This window comes from Misgurnus anguillicaudatus, chromosome 12 (assembly GCF_027580225.2).
Source record: "Misgurnus anguillicaudatus chromosome 12, ASM2758022v2, whole genome shotgun sequence".
Lineage (NCBI taxonomy): Eukaryota > Metazoa > Chordata > Actinopteri > Cypriniformes > Cobitidae > Misgurnus > Misgurnus anguillicaudatus.
Genome location: NC_073348.2, coordinates 23,899,359 through 23,912,527, shown reverse-complemented (window position 1 = coordinate 23,912,527; position 13,169 = coordinate 23,899,359). Strand labels below are relative to the sequence as shown.

The window sequence follows — 13,169 nt, the reverse complement described above, 5'->3', positions numbered from 1 at the left end:
ATTATATAACGTTAAGTTATCTTTCTTTAATAAATATTGGGTAATTGTCAGCACATTTTCTCTCTCTCTATCTCTGACCTCTGCAGTCTCTCTTTTAGTTTCTGATGTCCAGATACTAAGCTTTGTTTATAAGTTACTCGTGCTTTGCCACATACCACGAAACGAGCCTCCGCTGATCACGCGTGTATTAAATGGACGTGCCTCTCGTCTTGGGGCTACACAAGACTGGACGAAGCCATTCAGTGAAAGGGGGGAATGCATTTTGCTGGAAATGCAGATACAACTGATTGTACAACAATTGATTGTCGAGCAATCGATATCAACCTATTCAGCACCATCGCCATGGACAGCACCTGGTAACGTCGTATGTAAGAAAGTATACCTTAAGAAACCCGCTAAGGTACAGTTCGGGAAACACGCCTAGAAAAGGTATACCTGTAGTTAAGGTTTAACTTATGAGTCTTCATAGCGCGCTAAGAGACAACGTAATCGGGAAACGCAGCATCAGAAACGCAGCCCAGTACATTTTCATTTTTAGGGTGGAGTAATCTTTTAACTAAGTAAGTTAATATGTTTCAGAGAAAACAGAATTTCAGGATTTGATTCATAAGGTAAAGCGATCAGTCTGTCAGCCCGCCTAAGGTTCAGGAATAAGTGTAGCATCACAAACTCTGTTTAGATTCATACTGTAATGTAGTGGGAAATTAACTACTGATTACCTGTGTGCTTTATAAGGCTTTAACCGTGCATTCAGTATTAATAATGCAGCATTCTTTCCTCAGAAGTGTTTGCAAAGGCATTTGTAAGGAGGACTTTGCAACCTGGTGAGTAATTTTAATTGTAATTTACTGTCTGGTTAGTTGCTGTTTTTCTGGTAAGTTTTAATACTAAAAACCTATAAAATCTTTAATCAAGTGCTCATTTTTTATAAATTAATAATTTAAAGTTCTTCCTGATCCCATTTTTCAAACTTTAGTTAGTGTGTAATGTTGTTGTAATAGCATAAATAATACCTGCAAAATGATAAAGCTCAAAGTTCACTGCCAGGTGAAACAGAATTCGCCTTTCAAAGCCTACAGCGAATGGCTGGTTTGGACTACAGCCCTCTACTTCCCAGTTGAATGACGTCAAAGTAAGAGTGTTTGTCTAAACTCCGCCCACAGGAATATGTCAGTCACCTCAAAGGGCTCAGGCTAAGCTAAGCTGCTGTCGAATCACCACACACTAAACAAACTACACAATCAGAACTCGTTACGTCTTTCTGAAGGAAGAACTTCATAGAATAAAGAAGACATCAGCCGTTATAAGGACAGTGAAAACAGCGGTATAGAGATAAGTAAGTTGTGTGAAAAATAATTGCGCACTGTAAACACAATCAAAGCTTCAAAAACACAGTAAGAATGGCACCTTTAATAATGAAAAGTTCTTAAAGGGCACATATTATGCAAAATCCACTTTTAGGTGTTTGGACATACAGGGGTTGTGTGTTGTATGTGAACACAACAACTCTATGAAAAAATCCATCCTTATTTTTAGGTAAACCAAAGAAGTCTCATTGGCACCTTTAATAATGAAAAGTTCTTAAAGGGCACATATTATGCAAAATCCACTTTTAGGTGTTTGGACATACAGTAATTGTGTGTTGGTGTATGTGAACACAACATCTCTATGAAAAAAATCCATCCTACTTTTTAATTAAACAAAAGAAGTCTCATTGGACATACTGGTTAGATTTTTTGTTAATGTGACATCACACAGATAAAGTCCTACCCACGGTCACTGAATGACTGGTTAAAATACTTTATGACCACCATGTACTCATCCTCTGATGGCTACTTCCAGCAGGATAATGCACCATGTCACAAAGCTCGAATCATTTCAAATTAGTTTCTTGGACATGACAATGAGTTCACTGTACAAAAATGGCACCACAGTCACCAGATCTCAACCCAATAGAGGATCTTTGGGATGTGATGGAATGCGAGCTTCATGCCCTGGATGTGCATCCCACAAATCTCCATCAACCGCAAGATGCTATTCTATCAATATGGGCCAACATTTCTAAAGAATGCTTTCAGCACCATCAATGCCACATAGAATTAAGGCAGTTCTGAAGGCGAAAGGGGGTCAAACACAGTGTTAGTATTGTGTTCCTAATAATCCTTTAGGTGAGTGTATACATCTTGCAAAAATGTCCCTTTTAAAGTGCCCTTTAATATATCAGAATAATCTAGTAAAACATTAGCTTAAGTAAATATACTATCTGCTATGTTAAGTGTCTTATTAAACAAGCTTCTTGTCTCTCTTTTTTAGACTGCCAATAGATTGAACCAAAACCTGTTATAGACTAAAGTTGATTTGGGGCGAGAAAGACCAAATCATCTTGACATTATGACGACATCTCTGTTTAATGTGTTACTGAACGTAAGTAATTGTTCCTGTATTCTGTGAATGCTGTTAATAAAATATTTATATAAAAATATATATGAAATATATTTAAAATGAATCATTATTGAGTCTGTTTTAACCAACTATTTGAAACCTTTTATTTGATAAACAAAGTGTGGAGATGTTACCAATTAAAGAAATTTATTGCACTGATCCGACTCAACTATTCACTTATATACAGTATATAAGGTGTACAAAGCTTAAGTTGTTTCTCTTTAGAACATACAAGTTCACCAAATACACTTCAGATTATGCTAAACTACAATTTAACAACAACTAATATAACTTAGTAGAAATTTAGTTGTTCCAAAACAGCACTTCTATAGTTAATAAATCATTAAAACACTTGAAGTATGCTGGTCATCAGTCTAGCTGCATGTATTACAAAATGTAATATACTTAGCATATTTATTTTTCACTAAGGTTGTAATGGAAAAATAAAAAAAGGTTTATAGTTTGTTTAAAGATAAAACAGATATAGGGGCGGTTTCCCGGACAGTGATTAGACTAGTCATAGACTAAAATAAATGAGCTGTCCAAACAACTTACACTGACATATCCTAAAATACATCAGTGTCCATTGTTATGCCTCAGAATGCACACAAGTAATGTTTTAATAAGGCATGTTTGTTCAAACTAGTTATATTTCCTAATTAAACTAAGGCCTAGTCCTGGCCTAAGCTAATCCCTGCCTGGGAAACAACCCCTATCAAGATTATAATGTAAATGTAAATCCCAATGACACTTTTTTGTTAAAAGGTTCAATAATACTGTTAATTGCTAAATAATTATTGTTAAACATCAAATATCAAATACAAAGTTACAAGTCAGGAAAAACATACATTTAGGATATTCCTCACAAACCAAAGCTAATGTCATAACAATACAGGATACAGTTTTCTCCACAACGACTTTGTATTCTTGTAAACCAGCTATTATTGTAGATTTAACATTCAGCATTGGCCATACATTTCTCCTTACATTCATGAATCAAAATTTAAGACTTAGGATTTGTTCTTACCTGTAGAAGAAAATCCAGCGTTGGTTCACAGAGCATGACATGAAAAGACAAAAACAAGTTTTAAAGTTAGGACTGTTTCTTTAGTGAGCATTAAAGCATAAAACAATATGAGTTTGTTAAAAGATAAACATGAAAATCTTTTGCTCATAAGTTTACATAACCCTAGAGAAATTGTTACAAAGCTTGCATGCTATTTATTATTTTGATTTACACAGGTTATTGTGTTCAAACGTTTGCTCATATACACTATATTCCCTTCTTGAGCATCAATAAATGTTTCCAGGCTTTTGTTATAGTTGTCAAGTCCATCAATCATCTCAAATGTGATAAACTGGATATTGCTCAAAACAAACAGTGATTATCACAGTGCAAACATTCATTGATGATCATATAACTTTTGTGTTACATGTACATGGAATGTTAGTGACTGGCAGCCTCAATAATCATTCACTTCCATTGTTTGCAATAAATAAATAAATAGAATAAGCTTTGGTTGTGTTTCACTGAATAAATAAAGGCATGCAGTATCAGATGAACATGAAACCATTGTGTAAATAAAAACCATTTTTTTTTTTTGATTATTTTAAACTAGGTACTACATTGAAACACCACAGGAACAAGAATGATGTGAGACAAATTCACATATCAGGCCTTCTAATGTTATCAAAAACATAAGCTTGTTATTAGTTTTAAAAGCTTATATGTAGGATATAAAGATAACATAAACCCACACAGCACAAGACTGAAATCTTCTAAATAGCACAGTGAAAAATATTTCTTAGTAAATGCTTTTTTGGAAAGTATTCTTGTTATATACTAGCATTACAAAACTCAAGATTTGGAACAACAAAAAACCCTCTCACCCCAAACCTATACAGACATTTCTCACTCAGACAAAAACAAATGAAGACCTAAAGCCAAAACATGCCTGTTTATCCTGAGAAATAAGTGAAGAGAAGAAGTTTGAACACAAGAGAAGTTGCAATGCTTATGAAAACAATTACTAGTGTGACAAGCCTAAACAATACATGAAGTTCAAGTTTTGTCACTGAAGAAAATGATTCTTTGAATTTAATCAATTTTTTTTTAAGGTAAGTGGTTGCAATACATCTATTTAATCTACATTTAAACAAAAGTTTTATATTTTATTTTACTTTACTAATCTTTTTTGTTTAAATGTAGCTTAAATAAATTGATTGCAACTTACCTTAAAAAAATTGATTAAATTCGATGAATCATTTTTTTCAGTGTAGTAGTTGATAGGGCTGCTTGATTCTGGGCAAAATCATGATTATTATTATTATATATATATATTTTTTAAAATCTTTATCATGATTATTTATTACTCAGTGACTTTGAAAAGATGCATTTATTTAACATTTTAATTAAGTAAGCAATAGGCGTGTCAAAGCGGTGCATTTGAGATGCCTTACAAACACATCGGTCCAGCAGCACACAATTTATATTTTAATTGCACAATAATTGTTTTGCCTCAATTATCTTGTTTTTGTAATTGTTTGAATCAAAAAATAAAAAATTATTAATTGTACAGCCCTAGCTGAAGTATTTATCAATTCATGAAACATATAAACATTTACCAAAGTGGGGTAACTGGATCTCTCTCCAGTGTTGTAATTATTTGTGTTTGTAGTATTTATGTAATTGCACAAATTTTCAAAAAGAATTGTGTTTTTATATATGATGTGACAAATTTAAAGTTGCTGATGCAGGAGTCTGTGGGTAGATGTGTGTTATAATTGTAAATGCTGCAGACAGTTTCTGCTCCAGAACAATGAAAGTAACATGACAAATAACATCCTTAAGGTTCAGCAAGATTATCTGAAGGAACTAAATAAAGAGCACAAGACAGATGTTTGTCAATTTTTATTACTGAAATTATGAGCTTTTGCTTCATGCCTTACTGCAACTGCATTTGACCTTTCCATGAGAAAAAAAAAAACATATCAGCTTGGTGCGCATAGATTGAATTCAAACATCAGTGCTATTGTAAATGCTAAGTAATCCTAAATTTATCTTTCAAAACACTCTACATGAATCCACAGACCGTACAATGATGCTTGTGATAAATGTCTCTGATTAAAATATCAGAATTGTTGAACGACAGTCAAACAGGCTACTTTATCAGTAGTGACCATCTGAGTTCATTACATTTTATTACAATTTTACTTAAACTTTCATTCAACAACAAGAAAAAAGTATTTTCCTCATAAAGATAACAGCAATAAAGATATTTGAAAAGGTCACAACCTCAAACTATTCGTCTATTACATTTATTTTATCAAGATACATACCAAGATCAGTGGGAACCTAAAATGCTTCATAGAAATTCTGGCCACATATTGCTTCATTGTTTAGTACTCAGAGTAAGTTTTTTGTACAAAAATGCTTTTTGGAAAAAAGTTTTAGCAATTGTGTTAGAGACTAGATTTTATTTGTTCATTATTTTAATAAAACGACAAATTGAGAAATGTTTTTGTTTCAGGCACAGCTTAGAAAAAGGGAAATTATTATATTTGGCATCTTACCTCAGTCACCTCTTCTGTATTAATTAGAGTAACAGGTGTCCCGAAAGAATCACCTTCATTTGATATCAGAGTGCCGCCAGCAGGCATTGTGCTTTCATTGTAAGATCCTATGAATTTAAAGTCACTGGTACGCGATCCTGTTGTTAAGTATGTGTCATAATTGTAAGCACTGCGGAGAGTTCCTGCACCATCCACCTCTGCATAGTTAGGAGGCAGATAAGCGCTGGGGACAGCGACTGCTCCATCAAACAACAGTCTGGGCTTTCTCCTGCGACAAACCTTCAGGACCAGAATCAATGTAATGAACGTCAAGAAGAAGGTGGACACGGACACTAATGCAATGATCAAGTATGATGTTAATTTGGAGTTGCTCTCCTCATAAGTCATATCTTTAAGTTCTGGAACTTCAGAAGGGTTGTCAGAAATTAGTAGATTTACAGCACAGGTTGTAGAGAGAGATGGTTGTCCGTTATCCTTCACTGAAATGATGAGGTTCTGCTTCATATTGTCAGATTCAGAAATGTCTCGTTGTGTTCTGATTTCTCCACTATGGAGACCAATGCTGAAAAGTCCCGGATCAGTAGACTTCACAATCTGATAGGAGAGCCATGCGTTCTGTCCAGAGTCAGCATCCACAGCGATCACCTTTGAGACCAGAGAGCCTGAGAGAGTCGCTTTAGGGATCATCTCAGTCATTAGAGATTTTCCATCTGGAACAGGATATAATATCTGTGGAGAGTTATCATTCTCATCTGTTATGAAGACTTTCACAGTCACATTACTGCTGAGCGGTGGAGAGCCATTATCTCTGGCAACAACTTGAACTGTAAAGTTTCTGAACTGCTCATAGTCAAATGATCTTACAGCATGGATCACTCCTGTATCTCCATTAATAGATAAAAATGAGGACACTGGAACACCATTGACCTCACTGGATATCAGAGAGTAAAGTACAGTGCCGTTCTGCCTCCAGTCTGGATCATTTGCACTGACTGAACAAACAGATGTGCCTGGTTTGTTGTTTTCAGTCACATAAGTACTGTAGGACTGCTGCTCAAATACAGGAGGATTGTCATTCACATCTGAGATAGATAAATGAATTGTCATTGAGGTGGATAATGGTGGAGATCCTCCATCAGTTGCTGTGACAGTTATATTGTAATCTGATTGTTTCTCTCGATCGAGAGTGTTTGTAGTTACTAGAGAGAAATAGTTTTTAACAGATGGGTTTAGTTTGAAAGGAACATTTTGTTGAACAGAGCAACGAATCTGCCGATTTTCTCCTGAATCTTTGTCTTGAACATTAATGATACCCACCTCAGTACCTGGCAATGAATTCTCAGGTATCGGGTTATTCAAAGATTTCAGAATGATTCTGGGTGGATTGTCATTCACATCACTTACATCTATGATCAGTTTAGCAGTTGATGATAATCCAGATGCATCTTTGGCCTGAATACCAATTTCATAATTTTGTTCCTTCTCATAATTAATTTCTCCAATCAACACAATCTGTCCTGTTGCCTTACCAATAGAAAATAATTTTGCAGCTTCGTCAGATATCCTGCTGAATTCATATGATACTTCACCGTTTGGACCTTCATCAGCATCTGTGGCACTCACTGTGATTACTGATGTACCGGATGGTGTATTTTCAGGCAGAGTAACCTTATAAACAGACTGACTGAATACTGGTACATTATCATTAGCATCTAGAATAGTAATGTGTATGACAGCAGTACCAGATCTCTGTGGCGTACCACCATCAGTTGCTGTGAGTATCATTTCTATCTCCTTCTGTTGTTCACGATCCAGTTCCTTTTCCAGTACGAGTTCAGCGTATTTTCCTCCATCTGCAGTATCATGTACATTCAATATGAAATGTTCATTTTTCTGTAGTGAGTAGCTCTTCACTGCGTTATGTCCAATGTCTGAATCATGTGCCTCATCCAAACGGAATCGCTGGCCTTTAACTGCTGATTCTGTGATTTCAAAGTTAATGCGCTCATTAAGAAATCGCGGTGCGTTGTCATTGATATCCTGAATTTGCAGAAATATGCGATGCACCTCAAGAGGATTTTCTAGGACAAGCTCATAACTGCGAATGCATGAAAGTCGAGAACCACAAAGCTGCTCCCGGTTTATTGTTTCGGCCACGATTAAATCACCAGAATTCAGGTTAATATCACAATACCGTTTGCTGTTATCCTCTGTTTCTATCCGAGCCTTTCGAGTAGATAATTGTTTAACATCAATCCTGAGATCTTTGGCTACATTTCCAATCACATACTGACGCTTCATTTCTTCTGGAACATTGTAGGTCAGATCTGCGCAGGAAATGCTCATAGGAAAGACAAAGAGAGCCACGAAACACGCACAAAAAGAAAGTGAAAATCCGTTGTCCATATTTGGAGAGGTGATGTTCCTAATAGTTTAACTGCACAACAGTAACTGTAAGCGCATACAAATTTAATAGTTTATTTAACGTCGGTGGACGACTACTCCATTTTGTGTCGGGTTTATTCTAACAGACAGTTGCTGTTGCGTGTAGCCTATTAAATGTAGGAGGAGAGACACATTACTCTGCGATCATGGTGAATAGCGACACTCGCAGTATTTTCTGATCATTGCATCATACGTGTATTTTATAAAAAACCGACAAAAGTAAACGAAGCTAATGAGGGTCTCTTTTAATACTATTATTTTCATAGTGAACTATTATTTAAATAGTAATCAAGCTTCGATGTGATGTTATTGGAAAGTACTGTAATAGAAAAAGATCACGTCTTCAAATCTAAAGTACAAACGTGCGTTTGTGGTGCTTGAAACAGTTGACTTCGCATAGAGAATGTACGAAAAAATAATCATTTCTATTTATTAAAAAATCATGAACAGAGAATTTTTAGTATTATTATTTTCTATTCAGTCCTTCAACCAATCTGTACTCATTTTTTTATAATAAAATAATATGCAATGTATCAGTCTCAGAGTGACAATATAAACAGGGTGCTGGAAATCCGCGTGACTATTTTAAGTAACTGAAAACAACTACGCAAAAACTGCTTAAAACAGTAGTAATTATCTTGAAAATGATTGATGAAAACCGCAACTGCTCATTACCAAAGACATAAAGGAAACACACAAGAAAAAACATACAAAAGTAGACATCTGCATGTTTCACAAAACTGCTAAATGCAGCAATTTGTCCCGTGAAACTGTAGTATAAAAATGTGTGGGGGGTGAAACAAATAATTAAATATTTGGCAAAATATGTTTTTATGATAAGCGTATGTTTTTGTACAATTCCATCCCAAGTACTAGGCAATTTGTGCACTGAATAAAACGACGAGTAGGATTTACTTTTAAAAATATAGTAAAAGCCTGCTAGTACATTTTTTTATTGGAATTGCCATGTAAAAAAAGTTAAACACAATTATCAGTAACTTAAATAATAAATTATTAGTTCAAATTTACTTTAAAAAGTTTAAAAAAAATTTTCCCAATTTTAATTTCTAACCCAGATAGCAGGCAACATCGATTTGCACCCACAGTTATTGTAAGATAAAAGTGATATCTATAACCTTTTATGAGGTCTGGCCAACCCATAATTGATGAACTCAATTACACTGACTAGTCTCCAAAACTACAAGAGTCAAGAGCCCAACTAAAGCAAACGCTGATCACAGTAATGGTGGTTTTTGATGAATTTTAAACTTTTCTTAACTGTTGGTGCAAAAGCGATGTTGTTTGCTAGCTGGGTTACAAACGAAGAGCGGAAAAAATATATTCTAAAGTAAATTTTACATAAATTTTTTTTATTAAACTTACTGTTAATTGTGTTTAGCCTATGACAGTTCCATTATAATTTACTAGAATTTTGTAAGTTCAAAAATTTGCAGGCTTTTAATAATTTGTTTTTAAAGGAAATCATACTCATCATTGTTTTAATCACAAAATATTTCAGTTATTTAGGCTATTAGTTTTCATGGACAAGAATTTTCTCTTTTTTCGTGTCAGTGAGCATGATTGTCTTTTTTGTTTCACTCAGCACGGATTTCTAAATATTGTTTTAAATGTCCCCAAGCACGATTTTTTTTCATGTCATTTTATGTATAGGATGTGGTTAGATTTGGGTCTTGGATAGGATGTCATATTTACTGTATATAGGCCAACTTGTAAAATGCTGCTACATGAAAAGATAAGGCAACCCTAGTACAGAGCTTTAAGGTTTGTGGTTAAATGTGACTATTTACTTTGCACGGAACTGAGAGTTTATATTTGGATGTCCATGTACAATAGATGCAATGACACTGTAAGTGATGTATTAATAGAAATATGTTTAACATCTGTATAGGCAACATTTTTAGGAAACTCTAGAACAGTTGACCCTCTCTTACCTCGTCATCATCTTCTGTAACGTCTAGAGATATCATGCTCGGGTCAAAGTGTCTGTTGTGTTCCTGTTTCAGAGTACCACCAGCAGGAAGTGTGTTGTCATTATAAGATGTAACAAACTTGAAGTCACTCGTGCGCGATCCTGTTGTTAAATATGTGTCGTAATTGTAAGCACTGCGGAGAGTTCCTGCACCATCCACCTCTGCATAGTTAGGAGGCAGATAAGCGCTGGGGACAGCGACTGCTCCATCAAACAACAGTCTGGGCTTTCTCCTGCGACAAACCTTCAGGACCAGAATCAATGTAATGAACGTCAGGAAGAAGGTGGACACGGACACTAATGCAATGATCAAGTATGATGTTAATTTGGAGTTGCTCTCCTCATAAGTCATATCTTTAAGTTCTGGAACTTCAGAAGGGTTGTCAGAAATTAGTAGATTTACAGCACAGGTTGTAGAGAGAGATGGTTGTCCGTTATCCTTCACTGAAATGATGAGGTTCTGCTTCATATTGTCAGATTCAGAAATGTCTCGTTGTGTTCTGATCTCTCCAGTATGGAGGCCAATGCCGAAAAGTCCCGGATCAGTAGACTTCAGAATCTGATAGGAGAGCCATGCGTTCTGTCCAGAGTCAGCATCCACAGCGATCACCTTTGAGACCAGAGAGCCTGAGAGAGTCGCTTTAGGGATCATCTCAGTCATTAGAGATTTTCCGTCTGGAACAGGATATAATATCTGTGGAGAGTTATCATTCTCATCTGTTATGAAGACTTTCACAGTCACATTACTGCTGAGCGGTGGAGAGCCATTATCTCTGGCAACAACTTGGACTGTAAAGTTTCTGAACTGCTCATAGTCAAATGATCTTACAGCATGGACCACCCCTGTATCTCCATTAATAGATAAAAATGAGGACACTGGAACACCATTGACCTCACTGGATATCAGAGAGTAAAGTACAGTGCCGTTCTGCCTCCAGTCTGGATCATTTGCACTGACTAAACAAACAGATGTGCCTGGTTTGTTGTTTTCAGTCACATAAGTACTGTAGGACTGCTGCTCAAATACAGGAGGATTGTCATTCACATCTGAGATAGATAAATGAATTGTCATTGAGGTGGATAATGGTGGAGATCCTCCATCAGTTGCTGTGACAGTTATGTTGTAATCTGATTCTTTCTCTCGATCGAGAGTGTTTGTAGTTACTAGAGAGAAATAGTTTTTAACAGATGGGTTTAGTTTGAAAGGAACATTTTGCTGAACAGAGCAACGAATCTGCCGATTTTCTCCTGAATCTTTGTCTTGAACATTAATGATACCCACCTCAGTACCTGGCAATGAATTCTCAGGTATCGGGTTATTCAAAGATTTCAGAATGATTATAGGTGGATTGTCATTCACGTCATTTATATCAATAATGAATCGGGATGTTGAAGATAATCCAGATGCGTCTTTTGCTTGAATTCCCATTTCATATGTTTTGTCTTTCTCATAATCAATTTCTCCAGTCACCCAAATCTGTCCGGTTGTCCTATCAATAGAAAATAATTTTGCAGCTTTATCTGATATTCTGCTGAATTCATAAGATACTTCACCATCTGGACCTTCATCAGCATCTGTGGCACTCACTGTGATTACTGATGTACCTGACGGTGTATTTTCAGGCAGAGTAACCTTATAAACAGACTGACTGAATACTGGTACATTATCATTAATATCTAGAACAGTAATGTGTATGACAGCAGTACCAGATCTCTGTGGTGTACCACCATCAGTTGCTGTGAGTATCATTTCTATCTCTTTCTGTTGTTCACGATCCAGTTCCTTTTCCAGTACAAGTTCGGCGTATTTTCTTCCATCTGCAGTATCATGCACAGTTAAAACAAAATGTTCATTTTTCTGTAGTGAGTAGCTCTTCACTGCGTTATGTCCGATGTCTGAATCATGTGCCTCTTGCAAACGAAATCGCTGGCCTTTAACCGATTCTCTTATTTCAAAATTGATGCGTTCATTTGGAAATCGCGGGGCGTTGTCATTGATATCCTGAATTTGCAGTAATATACGATGCACTTCAAGAGGATTTTCCACAACAAGCTCGTAGCTGAGAATGCAGGGAATTTGAGAACCACAAAGCTCTTCGCGGTCTATTGTCTCTGCTATGATTAAATCACCGGAATTTAAATTAATATCACAATACCGTTTGCTGACGTCCTCTGTTTCTATCCGAGCCTTCCGAGCAGATAATTGTTTGACATCAATCCTGAGATCTTTGGCTACGTTTCCAATCACATAATTACGCTTCGTTTCTTCTTGAACATTGTAGGTGAGATCGGCACAATAGATTCTCATAGGAAAGACAAAGAGAGCCACGAAGCACGCACAAAAAGAAAGTGAAAATCCGTTGTCCATATTTGTAGAGGTAATGTTCTTCACAGTTTAATTTCCCAACAGTAACTGCTAATGCACAGGCCTACTAATTTAATGTTTTTCTCAGCGTCGGCGGACGACTACTCCATTTTGTAAAGGTTTATTTTAACAGACAGAGCTGCGGTTGAATATATTAAATGTAGGAGGAGATACACATCACTCTACATTCTTGGTGAATAGCGACACTCTCAGTATTTTCTGTTTATTGCATCATTTGTAAAATCCGAAAGGAATAAACTAAGTTAAAGACAAATTTCTATTTCCTTAAAGAGGCACATTTCTTATTATTTAAAAAGTAATCTAAACTGAAGTTCCTATTTGATATTAGAAAGG

The 13,169-nt window shown here is 35.7% G+C and overlaps 2 protein-coding genes across 10 annotated transcripts in view; both read right to left on the bottom strand.

Annotated features, from left to right (window-relative positions):
* The window catches only part of LOC129447072 (protocadherin gamma-C5-like), a 159,588-nt gene that overhangs the window by 111,859 nt on the left and 34,560 nt on the right, over positions 1-13,169 (bottom strand). The gene's annotated exons all lie outside the window — the stretch shown is intronic.
* The window catches only part of LOC129447077 (protocadherin beta-7-like), a 38,481-nt gene continuing 27,833 nt past the window's right edge, over positions 2,522-13,169 (bottom strand). The window contains exons 1-2 of one of the 3 annotated variants that reach the window (XM_055208660.2): positions 10,413-13,127; positions 2,522-3,469 (exon numbers count right to left, since the gene is read on the bottom strand). In XM_055208660.2, coding sequence (XP_055064635.2) covers positions 3,446-3,469; positions 10,413-12,818 — 2,430 coding nt within the window. In that variant the 5' untranslated portion in view covers positions 12,819-13,127 and the 3' untranslated portion in view covers positions 2,522-3,445. Of the gene's footprint in view, positions 3,470-6,015; positions 8,846-10,412; positions 13,128-13,169 lie in introns of those variants that run through there. The other 2 variants (XM_073874200.1, XM_055208661.2) reach the window with 2 other exon arrangements.